Below are 14,961 nucleotides of genomic sequence, written 5' to 3' on the forward strand. Positions count from 1 at the left end.
CAGGAGGGCACTCCTGCGATTCTATACAGTGGGAGGAGCAATTTCTTGTCACTCGCTGGTGACATTTAGACTATTTTTAACTAGGCAGGCTACAAGGCGTCGGATATTTAGCAAAAGCTGCGCAAACTGAGGAAACATCAACTGTGTTTGAGAAAAGCAAGGCCCTTGAGCCTGCGTACCTGTTTCTATTTTAATTTAACGCAGCTTATTTTGTCCTTTTTTAACTCTGTTTTCGGCTTTTTAAGTAGGCCGGTAACAGATGCAGAAATGTGACCCTCCCTAATTCGAGCTCCGCCCTCTCCAGTAACTTCCCAAGGCCAGTGTGCGCAAGCACCAACCAACAGCACACGTGCGCATGCGCCCCTATTTCCAAGGCAACGCTCCCTACTCTCGCAAGAAGAGATTTCAGACTGGCCCTTTACCCCCGGCTCTCGCCCTTCCCGCCCTCCATTCCACCTTGCTCCGGAGGTCCGATTTTCACGTTTTGATTGGGCCTCGCGCCCCGGGGCTGGGCATACGCGAGCTCACGTGACTGTGCGCAGGCGCGTTGAGAACTTGTGCGGGACCGCGGCTGCGGGAAGTTGAGCAAGGTTCGTTGTTTATATGTGTGTGTATTTGTGTCCGTGCGTGTTAATTTTTCCTCTCTGGGGAGTGGACGAAGCTTCCGCTACCCGCCGGGCTGGGGGAAGAAGGCTCGGCCCCGGACGGGGCGCGGCGGCGGCTGCGGCGTGCGTGAAGCGAGGCTGGCCCGAGACGCCCGTGGCCCGAGGCTGTGGGGGAGCCGCGAGCGGCCTGTGCTGAAGCGAGGGCGGCAGGGCCTAGGGGGTGACTGAAGGGAGTCCCGGGGTACAGCGCTGATTTGGGGAGGGGGCGGAGTGCAAATAGGTGTAAGTAGCCCCTGCTTTGTGGCGTGGGAGGCTGGGACCGGACGTCTCGGTGTAGGGAGGGAGCTGGGGGTTCAAAGATTTAGGTCTCCTACATGAAGGCCTATGGCAGGACCATAAGGTTGGAGCCGGAACAGGTTTTGGAGGCCGCCGAGTCCAATCCCCTCCCTTTACAGATGAAGAAACGGAGACCCCGAGAGGTTAGGTGACTTACCCAGGGTCACACAGCTATTGAGTATCGGAGGCAAGATTTGAACTTGCTTCTTCGTTACTCCTGGGTCCTTCGGTCTATGCATCGGGGCACCCGTGGGCTATAGCGCGTCACCACTAGTATTATGAACCTGAAGTGGGCTTTGCCATGCTCCCTGCCCCTCCCCTCCCCCGTCACTTGGGGCTCTGCAAAGGGTCAGGGCTTGAAACTCCATTCTAGTCTGGCTCCTGATGATGGTGTTCAAAGCGGTGTAACTTGTCTGAGCCTGATTTCTGCGTGTATCGAATCAGGCTACTGTCTGTAGTACCTTCTTGGAAGGGTTCTTGTAGGCCTCCAATGAAATCCTGCATAGAAAGCTGTAAAAAGTCAGCTGCTGTTGTCCGCCAACCCCCCCCCCCCAAAAAAAAATCCTGTGTGTGCGGGCCTTAGCAGATAGATCGTGTTCGAGAACAGCAACACAGTTTATAGCAACTCTTGGTGGAGGCTAAGAATTGAGAATCAAGGGAATGCCCATCAATTGAGGAATGATGGAAAAAGCTGTGCTATATTATTGCAGTGGAATGGTCTTGTGCTACAGGAAATGACAAACAGTATGATCCCTGAAAAAATCTGGAAAGACTAATGAACATCGATGTATGGTGAAGTGAGCAGAGCTGGGAGGACATTGTGCATAGTGACAGCAGTATTGTTCAATGAGCAATTGTGAATGACTTAACTACTCTCAGCAATGCAATGATCCAAGACAGTCCCAAGGAACTAATGAGGAAGCTTACTATGCACCCTTATAGAAAGAACTGATAAAAAGAACACTTGTGGATTGTACATATATAACCTGGTTGCAATCTTGTGGAGGGGGGAGGAAAGGGAGGGAGGGAGAAAAATTTGGAACTCTAAATCTTATCAAAATGAATGTTGAAAAGGACGCTTACATGTAACTGGACAATAAAATAAATAAAGAGTAAAGAGAACAGCAACACAGGTATACGCTGGAGCATTGGTTAGGACCTTCTGATTACATAAAAGACTGCTAGACTGTGGGATGAAAAACTTCTGACTTGGACCTTATATACATTTTTAAGCTACTGTGTTCCAGGCCAGGTGTTAGATTCTGGGAATACAAAGGAAAATTGAAAGAGTTTACATTCTATTGAAAAGATAAAACTGATACACAAGTGAATAAAAATTTTTGTAAAGGAATTTCAGAGTGGACAGAGCAAGGAGAGATGTTCAGGACAGGCCTCAGTCAAAGCATTTGCCCTTACTATGTGCCTGGCACTGTGCTAACCACTAGGGAGAGATAAAAGACACACAAAAAAAAGATTGAGGCTAGCTGTAAGGAACTCATTTTAATAGAGGAGACAAGGGGTTAACAATTAGATACATATAAGATATATACAGAGTAGATCTGGGGAAATCATCTCATGGGGAAGGCACAGGTTAGTACCAAGGGAGACATAATGCAAAAGGCAGAATTTGAACAGTCTTGTAGGAAGTGAAAGAATCAAAGCTGTAGGGGTGCTGGAGTTAAGAGCATTGCAGGCATGAGGGACAGCCAGAGCACAAAGGCATAGAGTGGAAATGGAGTATTGTGTCAGAGGAACAGCAAGTAGACTAGTACAGCCGAATCATACAGGGTGTAGAGAGTAAAAGTGTAAGACTGGAAAGGTAAAAAAAAAAAAAAGGGCCCATTGCCAAGAGCTTTAAATGCCAAACAGAGGACTTTATAGTTAATCCTGAAGGGAAACAGGGAGCCACTCAAAGTTTATCTAGCAGAGGTGATAGGTTCAGACTTAGAATTTATAGGAAGATCACTTTGGCAGCTGAGTGGAGGATGCATTAGAATCCTAAGAAACTTGAGACAAAACTAATTAAAAAGCTGCTGCAGGGGGCAGCTAGATGGCGCAGTGGTTAAAGCACTGGCCCTGGATTCAGGAGTACCTGAGTTCAAAGCCGGCCTCAGACACTTGACACTTACTAGCTGTGTGACCCTGGGCAAGTCACTTAACCCCCATTGCCCCGCAAAAACAAAACAAAACAAAACAAAAGCTGCTGCAACAGGTCAGGCCAAAGGTGATGAACACTGTTTTAAGAGAGATGATGTGATGGTAGAATTGACAGGGTTTGACAACAGTTAGGTTGTATGGGGAGAGTGTTAGGTAGAATTCAAGGATGTTACACTGAGGTTGTGAACCAGGTTGATGGGGAGGATGATGGTACCCTTTGACAGTAATGATAAACTTAGGGAGAGGGGAAAGATAATGGGTTCTATTTTGCCTATGTTGAATTTGAGCCTGTGGGATGTCCAGTTATTAATGTCCAAAAGATTTTTGGTGATATGGGACTGGAGCTTAAGAGAAAGACTAGGGCTAGATATAAATCTGGAAATCATCAGCTAGAGATAGACCATAGCAGCTAATGACTTTATCAAATGAAAATGTATAAATAGAGGGAAGAGGATCCAGGGCAGAGCCCTGGGCATCACTCATAGCCTGACTTAGATGAAGAGCCAGTAAAGGAGATTGAGAAGGAACAGTCAGATAGGACGACAACCAAGAAGGAACAATATTATGGAAACCTGGAGAGGAAAAAGTATCTAAGACAAGGTGCTCAATAGTGTCAGGTGCTATAGGGTGGTCAAGAAGAATGAGAAAGGGCCATTAAATCTAGCAATTAAGAGATCATTAGGTGGTGCAGTAAAGGACAGGCCCAGGATTTAGGAGGACCTGGGTTCAAATGCAGCCTCAGACACTTCACACTAGCTGTGTGACACTGGGCAAGTCACTTAGCCCTCATTGCCCTGCCCAAAAAAAAAAAAGAGAGAGAGATCATTAGTAACTTTCAGAGAGGGTAATTTCAGTAGAATGATGAGATCAGAAACCAGATTGCAGAAGGTTTGGGAGAGATTAAGAGGAGAAGAAATAGACATTTAAGATTAGATTACTTTCTCCAAGAATTTAACAGAGGTACAGATAAAAGGGTAGCTAGCAGAGATCATAGGATCAAGTGAGAGGTTTTTTAAGAATGGGGGAAAGATGGGCATATTTATAGATAGAAGAAAAGAAGAGAAGACAAATAGGTAAGATAGGGAGAGATTAAAGGTGAGAGTGGGGGATGATAGTATGAGCATTTTGCTTGAGAAAATAGGAGGACATGGGATTGAGGGTACTTTTAGACCAGTTTTGCCTGGGCAAAGAAAAGAGCCACCTCTGTGTAAAATGACCTGGGTCCATTTGAGATTACGTAACAAATTTGTAGTAGACCCAATTAACAGTTTCATGATTTTCTCCAGTACCATGTGAATAGGAAAAAAGGACTTGGCTGTGGTGGGAGTAATTGAAAGTTGGGAGCAATAGGAGAAGGGGACAAGGGATTTGAGATTATAAGATTGTGTAGAATTGAACTGTTTCACCAGTCAGCCCATATAAGGAAGGGAGGGTAGTGCAGCTAGGGATGGGAAGTGATAACCTGGGAAAGAACTGAGAGGAAAAGGCAATGAGGTTATTTATGGTGAGATTGAAGCACATAGTTAGGATTTAGTAAGGCATAGGGAAAGTTGAAATGATAGAAGATAAGATCAGATGAGAATTTCTGAGATCATGAACATGGAGATAGAACAGTTGTGGCTGATAAAGCCACGGGTATGACCAGCTCTCAGTATGTATCTGAGGGGAAGTAGGTCATGGAATGAATAGTCCAGTCAACACAGTGCTGCCAAAATAATTTTCCTTAAGTATAGATCTGATCATGTGACTACTCGATCAATTCTGTTGACTTCCTATTGCCTCTGGAATAAAATATAAGCTTTGTTTAGCTTTTAAAGTCTATGTAAAATGGCCCCAACCTACTTTTCCAACCCTAACTCCAGTTACCAGTTATCTCTTCTGATGGTCTTTTCTCAGTTCTCATCCTTCTCAACTTATCAACTGCATTTGACATTGTTGACCACCCTCCCCTCCTGGATATCCTCTCTTCTTGATGTTGGGCTAGCACAAAGCTTCTTAAACTGTGGGTAACTGAATGTGGGGATCATGAAAAATTTGGCAACAGTAAAAGTGTGTGTGCCCATTTTATCTACATATATCCCTGGGGGCACATAAAAATTTCTGATGAAAAGGGTTGTGAGTGAAAAAAGTTTAAGAAGCCCTGGTAGAGCAGATCTGAAGGGGAACGTGGTTGGGAGTTAGAAGCAGCAGGGTTTGTATATCAGCAGCTGTCAGGTGAAAGTCACTAGCATGGACTTTGTTAACCTCTTTTTTTTTTTTTTTTAGTGAGGCAATTGGGGTTAAGTGACTTGCCCAGGGTCACACAGCTAGTGAGTATTAAGTGTCCAAGGCTGGATTTGAACTCAGGTACTCCTGACTCCAGGACCGGTGCTCTATCCACTGCGCCACCTAGCTGCCCCTAGGATGGACTTTGTATGGCAGGTGGTACTTGAGCTGAGCCTCAAAGGAAATTTAGGATTGTAAGAAGGGTGTATTAATCTTCTCATGTTTGAGGTTTTTTTTTCATTGTTAATAACAGTGCAATTTTATTCCATCACAGTCTTATACTGCCCCATATTCAGCTGGTTTCCCAATCCATGGGCAACCACTTTGTGGTTGTTTACTACTACAACAAATGCTCTTCTGAATATTCCATAAATCAGATATTTTTTAAATCTCTTAGCTCCTTGGGGAAAGAGCTCTGGAGTGAAATCTGGTCAAAGCAAATTTTTAGTCATTTTCTTCCATGTTCGTATTGTTTGGAGTATTCGTAATTTCATCAACAGTATATTTAGTGTCTCTTTCCACAGCCCCTCTAATGTAGACCATTTCTTTTTTTTTTAATAATAAACATTTTTATTTATAGTTTTGAGTTCCAATTTTTATCCCTCTTTCCCTCCCTCCCCTAACCCTTCCCTGAGGCATCAAACAGTCATATATGGGTTATACATGTATGATTATATAAAACATTACCATATTTGTCATTTTGTACAAGAAAACTTGATTAAAAGGGAAAAAAATGAAAGTGAAAAATAGCATGCTTCAGTTTGTTCCTTCAGTATCACTTCTTTCTTCGGGGGTGGATAGTATGTTTCATCAGTAGTCCTTAAGGATTGTCTTGGATCTTTGTATTGCTGAGGAGTCAAGTCATCAAACAGTATTGCTGTCTTTGTGTACAATGTTCTCTTGATTCTGCTCACTTCACAATACATCATTTCATACATGTCTTTCCAGGTTTTTCTGAAGTCATCCTGCTTGTCATTTCTTTTATTTTATTTTCTTTTTAAGTGTTTTATTATTTTCCAGTTACATGTAAGGATAGTTTTCAACATTTGTTTTCTTTTTTTTTGTTTTTAGTTTTTCAACATTTGTTTTCATAGGATTTTTAGTTTCAATTTTTTCATCTGCCCTCTCTTCCCCCCTCCCCAAGATGGAAAGCAATCTGATTTAGGTTATATATGTACAATCACATTAAATATATTTCTGCATTAGTCCTACAGTTAAAGAAGAATTGGACCACAAGGGGAAAAAAACCCAGCCCCAAAATAGAAACAGTATGGTTCAATCTGCATTCAGAATCCACAGTTCTTTTTTTCTGGATGTGGAGAACATCATCTTTCTTTCTTTCTTTCTTTCTTTCTTTTTGTGTGTGTGTGTGGGGGGGGCAATGGGGGTTAAGTGACTTGCCCAGGGTCACACAGCTAATCCGTGTCAAGTGTCTGAGGTCAGATTTGAACTCAGGTTCTCCTGAATCCAGGGCCGGTGCTTTATCCACTGCGCCACCTAGCTGCCCCCGGAGAACATTTTCTATCATGAGTTCTTGGAAATTGTTTTAGATCACTGCACTGCTAAGAAGAGCCAAGTCTATTACAGTTGATCATCACACAATTTTGCTGTTACCATGTACAAAATTCTCCTGGTTCTGCTCCTGCTTGTCATTTCTTATAGCACAATAATATTCCAACACCATCATATACCACAGTTTGTTTAGCCATTCCCCAATTGATGGGCATTCCTTTGATTTCCAATTCAATGTAGACTATTTCTATCTTGTGTGATCTTTGCCAGTTTTCTGGCAAATGATATGATGTGAAGTCCCCAAAATATATGAATTTAAATTTCTCTTATTATTATTTGGAACAGTTTTTCATATTGTCATTAATAGTTTACATTTCTTTTGAGGGCTGTTCTTATCCTTTGACTACTCATCTATTGGGGTGTGACTCTTTATGTTTTAATGTCCTCTGTATTTTGAGTATCAGACTCTTATCAGAGATATTTGGTGCTGAGATTGTTTTTTTTTCCTATTTTATACTTTTCAATTTCATGTAATTGAAATTTTCCATTTTATCTTTTGTTCTTTCCCCTAATATATTCTTTGTATTCTCCTACTAGCCATTTTTGGTAGAATTTTGGAGTTAGAGGGGACCTTAGCCCCAATCCAGTCCAACCCTCCGTCTTTGTCCAATCTAGGCCAATTCCATGAAAGGAATCCTCACTATAACAGATTGGACAAATGGTCATTCAGCCTCTTCTCAAAGACCTTCAAGGAAGGGGAACCTACCATCTCTCAGCACCCCATTTCACTTTTTTTCTGACATCAAGCCGAAATTTGTCTCTTTTCAGCTTTCACAATTGTACCCCATTATTTCCTTTGGGGCTAAACAGATTTTAATTCTTCTTCCGTGTGACAGCCCTTCAAATACTTAAAAAGAGCTGTCCTATACCCCCTCGGTCTTTATTTCTCCAAGCTAAACATAACCAGTTCTTTCAATCAGTCCTACTTTGACAAGGATTCAAGGCCCTTCACTATGCTGATTGCCCTCCTCTGGATACTCTTCAGCTTTATCAATAGCACTTTTAAACCCTGGTGCCCAAAATTGTGGGTAACATCTGACAAGCAGATGTAGTGGGACTGTTACATTCCTATGCCTAGAAGCTTATGTTCCTCAAGACAAGATCATATTATGTTTCTTGGCTGCTTTATCACACTTTTGTTGAGCTTTCAGCAACTAAAACGTATTGATCTTTTTTCAGAACAACTGCTAACTATTCCTTCCCCGTCTTAGGAATTTGATTTTTTTTAATACCCAAGTGTAAGACTTATATTTATCAATAACAAAATTCATCTGGAAAAAACAAAAAATCAAGAATATCCAGGGAAATAATGAAAAAAAATTCACAGGAAGGTGGGTTAGCAGTACCAAACTTGGAGCTTTACTATAAAGCGGCAGTCATCAAAACTATTTGGTACTGGCTAAAAAATAGAGTGGTAGATCAATGGAATAGGCTAGGCTCAGGAAATGCAGTAGTAAATGACACTAGTAATGTAGTGTTTGATAAACCCAAAGACTCCAGTTTCTGGGTTAGGAACTCAGTATTTGACAAAAACTGCTGGGAAAACTGGAAGATATGTTGCCATCTTACACCTTATACTAAAATAAGGTCAAAATGGATACACGATTTAGACATAAGAGGTGATACCATAGGTAAATTAGGAGAGAAAGGAATAGTCTACCTATCAGATCTTTGGAAAGGAAAACAGTTTATGACCAAACAAGAGATAGAGTATATTATAAAATGCAAAATGGATGATTTTGATTACACTAAATTAAAAAAATTTTGTACAAACAGAAGCAATGCATCCAAAATTAGAAGGGAGGCAGAAAGCTGGGAAACAATTTTTGAGGCCAGTACTTCTGATAAAGGCCTCATCTCTAAAATATATAGGGAACTAAATCAAATTTATAAGAACCCAAGTCATTCCCCAATTGAGAAATGGTCAAGGGATATGAGCAGGCAATTTTCTGATGAAGAAACCAAAGCTATCCCCATATGAAAAAATGCTCTAAATCTCTAATGATTAGAGAGATGCAAATAAAAACAACTCTGAGGTACCACCTGACACCTATCAGATTGGCTAAAATGACAAAAAAGGAAAATAATAAATGTTGGAGAAGCTGTGGGAAAATTGGAACACTAATCCATTGTTGGTGGAGCTGTGAACTGATCCAACCATTCTGGAGAGCAATTTGGAATTATGCCCAAAGGGTGATAAAGCTGTGCATACCCTTTGACCCAGCAATACCACTTTTGGGTCTTTTTCCCAAAGAAATCATGGAAAGGGACCCACATGTACAAAAATATAGCTGCTCTTTATGTGGTGGCAAGGAATTGGAAGTTGAGGGGGTGCCCATCAATTGGGGAATGGCTGGACAAGTTGTGGTATATGAATACAATGGAATACTATTGTGCTGTAAGAAATGATGAGCAGGAGGAGTTCAGAGAAACCTGGAGGGTCTTGCGAGCTGATGATGAGTGAGATGAGCAGAACCAGAAGAACATTGTACACAGTATCATCAACATTGAGTGTTGATCTACTGTGATGGACTATATTCTTCTCACCAATGCAATGGCACAGAAGAGTTCCAGGGAACTCTTGATAGAAGAGGATCTCCAAATCCAAGGGGGGAAAAAAAAAAAAGAACTGTGGAGTATAGATGCTGAATGAACCGTACTATTTCTTTTGTTTTTGATGCTGTTGTTTTTTTCTATTTTGAGGTTTTTCATCATTGCTCTGATTTTTTCTCTTATAACATAACTAATGCAGAAATAGGATTAATGTTGTTATGTGTGTGTATGTATGTATGTATGTGTATATATATAAATAACCTATATCAGATTACCTGCTATCTAGGGGAGGGGGGAGGGAGGGGAAGGAGGGAGAAAAATCTGAAATTGTAAAGCTTGTATGGACAAAAGTTGAGAACTATCTTTACATGTAATGGAAAAAAATAAAATACTTTATTAATTTAAAAAAAAAGACTTACATTTATCCCTATTAAAGTTCATCTTATTAGATTTAGCCCAGTGCTTTAGTCTGTCAGGATCCTTTTGAATCCTGACTCTTCTCATCCAGTGTATAAGCTGCCCCTTTCAGTTTTTTGTCATCTGCATACTTGATGAGCATACCAATCGATTCCTATGTCCATCATTAATTTTTTTTTTTAAAAAGCAGAGGGGGTGCAACTAGGCGGCGCAGTGGATAGCGCACCGGCCCTGGAGTCAGGAGGACCTGAGTTCAAATACGGCCTCAGACACAACACTTACTAGCTGTGTGACCCTGGGCAAGTCACTTAACCCCAATTGCCTCACCAAAAAAAAAAAAAAAAAAAAAACCTCTCCAAAATGTTTTAGCAATGGTTCTTCCTTAATTCTGTCTCCAAATAGATGCAACGAGAACACAGTCCCTCTGCTTCCCTCATTGATAGAACCATCAAGATGAGAAAAGAGACAGAAGCTAGGAAAGTGGTTTTAGCTTGGGGACTCCTGAATGTTTCTATGGCCGGCATGATATATACTGAAATGTAAGTCCACTAACTAGAATAAAAGCAATTTTTTCAAAATATGTGAAAATATTTTCTAACAGGTATTTTAAAAGAATTTTAATTTTTTTCAGGACTGGGAAATTATTAAGTTCATACTATAATGTTACATACTGGCCCCTCTGGTATATTGGTAAGCTTTTTCTGTGTTGTGATATAACTTGTGTTTACTGTTATGTAAAAATGCAATTCAAATTTTTTAATTGCTTTTTGAATGGGATGCTCAAACAATTTAAATTTATTTTAATCTTTCTGGATAATGAATGGTGTGTGCTGTACTGTGGTGTACATTATTAAATAAAAATTGTGCTGAGAGCAATAAAGAAATGCAAAATTAAACTATAATTTCTTTATACAAGTTAGAGCTTTGTTTTTCATTAAGATTAGTAGGAATGATGATAAGGTGGTTGTTTTGTGTTTTAATTACCTGGTGTTTCATTCCAGAGCTTGCACTTGCATCTCTCTTCAGCATGAATGCCTTATTTGATTTCTGGAGGTATTTTAAATATACTGTAGCACCTACAAATCTGGTCATCAGTCCTGGACAGCAGACACTTTTAGGACTGAAAACAGCTGGTAAGTGTTTTGTATCTCTTGATGAAATTAGCAACAGCTATCTCTTAATTTCAGAAATTTCCTTTTCAAAGCTTGATATTGATGGAAGAAGCAAGCATCAAGACCATATAATCTATAGGGCCCGTCTTAAGCAAGTCTGAATCTAAATATAGAGGACAAATAATTGTCTTTCCTAATTTGCATGTTTGGAAAGGAATTTACATTTTGAACATGCTAAGTTTGAGATGCCTATGAGACATGCAAGTGGAAGTTGATAAGTGAATAGAACATAGGAGGAAGATTATGTATGGACCAAATATATTGATTTTTTGGTCACCTTTTTTGGGTAATGATACTATTCTTTATATTTTTCCCGAATTGTTTAGTTATATTCCCACTTTGGGATATCCTCTCAATATGACCTCATTGTTTTCAAATTTGTATTGCTTCCAGCATGGATTTCTTCTGTATTTACTTGGTCTGATCCATCTGTTCTTCCTAACTGAAGTCTTCTCATAGCACATCAGGTGCTGATGTCCTGATACGCTCCTGATGTAGTCCCCTTGTCACTGATGGGCAGAGTGATGCTGACAAACATGTTCCATTTTCCATGTATTAGTTTTCCTTTCATTATAAATGTTCTTGGGATGATCTAGCTTAAAGTCTAATACCAAGCTTTTTGTAGATTTGTTTGTGAACATTTTGTTATTTGGTCAGGCAAAATTGCTTGTGACTTTCTGCCATCCTGTTCTGTAATATTTTGCTGATGAATTATACTCAGAACTAGTCTTGCCTTTGTCTGCCATGCCTTTCCCTTTTGGTCAAGAGAACCAGTGTTTGCTGACTAAGATTGTATTTTTGGGGGGCAGCTAGATGGCGCAGTGGATGGAGCACCAGCCCTGGAGTCAGGAGTACCTGAGTTCAAATCCAGTCTCAGATGCTTAACACTTACTAGCTGTGTGACCCTGGGCAAGTCACTTAACCCCAATTGCCTCACTTAAAAAAAAAAAGATTGTATTTTTTTTAAAAATATTCCTTCATATTCATAAAACAACACCCTTATTCTTTGTCAGAATACCTGCATTCAAATCCTAGCTATAACCATGTGACCATGTAAGTCACTTAACTTTTCTGAGCCTGTTTCTTTTTTTTTTCTATTTTATTTTTATTTTTTATTTTTCTCAAGTATATATAAAGATATTTTCTGAGTTCCAAATTTTTCTCCCACCTCCCCTTCCCCCTCCTGAGGCCAGCAAGCAATTTGATATAGGTTATTTATTATAATCATGTTAAACATATTTCCACATTAATCAGAACAAAAAGAAAGAAATGAAAGAAAGAATAAACAAGAACAGTAACCAAAAACAGCAGCAACTAAAAGTGAAAGTAGTATGCTTCGGTCTGCATTCAGACTCCATAGTTCTTTTTCTGAATGTGGAAAGCATTTTCCACCATAAGTTTTCTGTGAGCTTCAGTCTCTTTAACTGTAAAATGGGGGTGATGGTACTTGCATTTATCTGTTTCATAGGATTGTTGTGAGGAAGGGTTTTGTTAACAGTGTTTATAGAAATGTAAGCTGTTTTACTTTGGTTTTTTCCAGACAAAACAACCCCAACCATTTAAACTTTTCTTCTTAGAAACTATTTTTCTTTCTCTTTAATCATTTTGTTGACACTTCTTTAGGTCCTTTAGGGTCTGTCCTTCAAACCTCTTTACTATTATAACCCTGACTTTATTATTAAAATTTTGAAATATCCTAATTCTTCTCATTCTTAAGGTCCTGGACTTAAGTCTCAATAGTATTTAGTTTTTGTTCTTTTTTAAAATATGGTGCCTTTTGTGACTTTGACTCCTTAGGGTTAGAAAATTAACATGTTAAATACCAAAGGCTGCTAACAAACTCTATTTTCCATTTTCCTTTTATTTCAGTTGTGCAAACTACTCCTCCACGTGAACTGGTGGCAAACAATATACCTCCCTCTACACCTTCTCCTCCAATACAGGGTCAGAGTGTGTTGAGTTATAGCCCATCTCGCTCCCCAAGTGCAAGTCCCAAGTTTACTATGACAGGATATAGCCCTCAACTCCAAGGTCTGTCATCAGGTGGCAGTAGTTCTTACAGCCCTGGAGTGACCTACTCACCTAGTACTAGTTATAGTAAGGTAAGCTTTTCTTTTGATTACTAAAGGAGAAACATTTTAGCACCATCTCGAAGGTATATACAGTATTCATGCTGGCATTTCACCACATTGTCCTGTTTAAAAGAAAACAAAATGAACTCTTAAATGTCAGTGGCTGGGGCAGCTAGATGGCGCAGTGGTTAAGCACCGGCCCTGGATTCAGGAGTACCTGAGTTCAAATCCGGCCTCAGACACTTGACACTTACTAGCTGTGTGACCCTGGGCAAGTCACTTAACCCCCGTTGCCTGCAAAAAAACAAAAAAAAATGTCAGTGGCTTTGGCCCATTTTCTTTTCATTGTTACACTTTCCCCTATTTTTCCTACTTCGTTCTGCAAAGCTTTTCAGTATCCTTACAGAATTCTAAGAGTCTTGTCTTTCATAGGCTCTCATTTTATCTGAACATCTTTCCAGTTAAAAACAAGTTAGGACTCTTCATCAGGACTTGAAGTGTGTACTCCAAATCTCAAAATAATGAGGGTTGTTTAGGCATGCATAGTCTATCTCCTAGTCATTTATCATTTTGGTCTGATAGTACCAGGATAAAGAGCTACGGAAATTAGAAGATATTTGGTTTCCTGAAGCATATGCCATTTCCTTTGGGAGGTATTGTAGTACAATGGAAGGCTGAGAGTAAGCAGTAGGGGTTTCTGATCATTGTATCAGGGAACTTGTCTATAGAGAATAATCTCCTTGTTGAATTCTGTGTTGCTCATTGTTAGGCTAGCAGTACCTGGAAGTAAAATTTACCCATTATTTTTTTCTTCCAATTAACTTTATTTTCTTTTAACATATTGTATGCATTATTAATTATATGTATTAAAATATGATCAATCAGATTTTGGGAGGAAATGAGAAAATTTTGTGGAAATAGCAGTTTTTTTGAGGTATCACTTAAAAATTTAGGCATAGCAGGTCTTTTCCACACAGCATATTTGTTATAGGGCCTTATTAACTAGTTTTTATGTAGCCTCTGTATAGTATTGCTCATGATTTTTGCTATGAATACTGGCATATTCTAGTTAGACTTTTCTTTCCATTTTCATGAAAGGACTTGTAATTTACCATAACTTAATATGAAATTGAAAGCAGTAATTTTCTCTGTTTACCTAGTGACCTCTATGTGCTGTCCTTTCTTGTCTTTCTGTCCCTTCTGTCTCAGACTGCCTCACATCATTGTGATAAAAACATTTTACAAAACTTTGAGCACTGGGGAAATAGGAGTTTGTAGGATACTTCATCCAGATGAAAGAGGGTTCATTTTCAAACCAGACTAACAAGATGAAAAAAGTCTTCCTACCTTTAAATTGCGGCTTTTAAGTAAATCTCTTATTTCAAATAGGTGTCTGGTTATAGTCCTTCCCCTGGTTCTTCTCCATATCCTACAACCATTGGTCCAGCAGAGAGCTCTGGCTTGCGATCTCGGTACCGGGCCTCAACAACTATCTATAACTCTCCAACTGGCAAAGAAGACTACATGACAGATCTCAGAACCTTGGACAGTTTTCTTCGAGGGGAAGAAGAGAAGCAACATAGGGTTCAGCTGGGTAAAAAAAAATGATTTCATTCAGTCATAATAAAATTGGATTGTGGTATTTGTTTTTTCTATATACAGGGTGGTCAGAAGAATATGCCATTTCCTCTGGGAGGCATTGTGGTACAATGGAAGGCTGAGAATAAGCAGTAGGAGTTTCTAGCCCCAGATATGCTATTAACTAACTAGCTGTGGAACTTTGGGCAAGTCATTTAACCATTCTGGGTCTCG

The 14,961-nt window shown here is 39.7% G+C and overlaps 1 protein-coding gene across 2 annotated transcripts in view; it reads left to right on the top strand.

Annotated features, from left to right (window-relative positions):
* The first annotated feature begins 440 nt into the window (after positions 1-440).
* TMEM209 (transmembrane protein 209) overlaps positions 441-14,961 on the top strand; it is a 33,249-nt gene continuing 18,728 nt past the window's right edge. For both annotated transcript variants that reach the window (XM_043966762.1, XM_043966764.1), the window contains exons 1-6: positions 441-590; positions 10,308-10,444; positions 10,537-10,595; positions 10,907-11,038; positions 12,947-13,179; positions 14,539-14,743. In XM_043966762.1, coding sequence (XP_043822697.1) covers positions 10,308-10,444; positions 10,537-10,595; positions 10,907-11,038; positions 12,947-13,179; positions 14,539-14,743 — 766 coding nt within the window. In that variant the 5' untranslated portion in view covers positions 441-590. The remainder of the gene's footprint in view (positions 591-10,307; positions 10,445-10,536; positions 10,596-10,906; positions 11,039-12,946; positions 13,180-14,538; positions 14,744-14,961) is intronic.

The sequence above is a fragment of the Dromiciops gliroides genome, chromosome 5 (genome assembly GCF_019393635.1).
Source record: "Dromiciops gliroides isolate mDroGli1 chromosome 5, mDroGli1.pri, whole genome shotgun sequence".
Classification (NCBI taxonomy): Eukaryota; Metazoa; Chordata; class Mammalia; order Microbiotheria; family Microbiotheriidae; genus Dromiciops; species Dromiciops gliroides.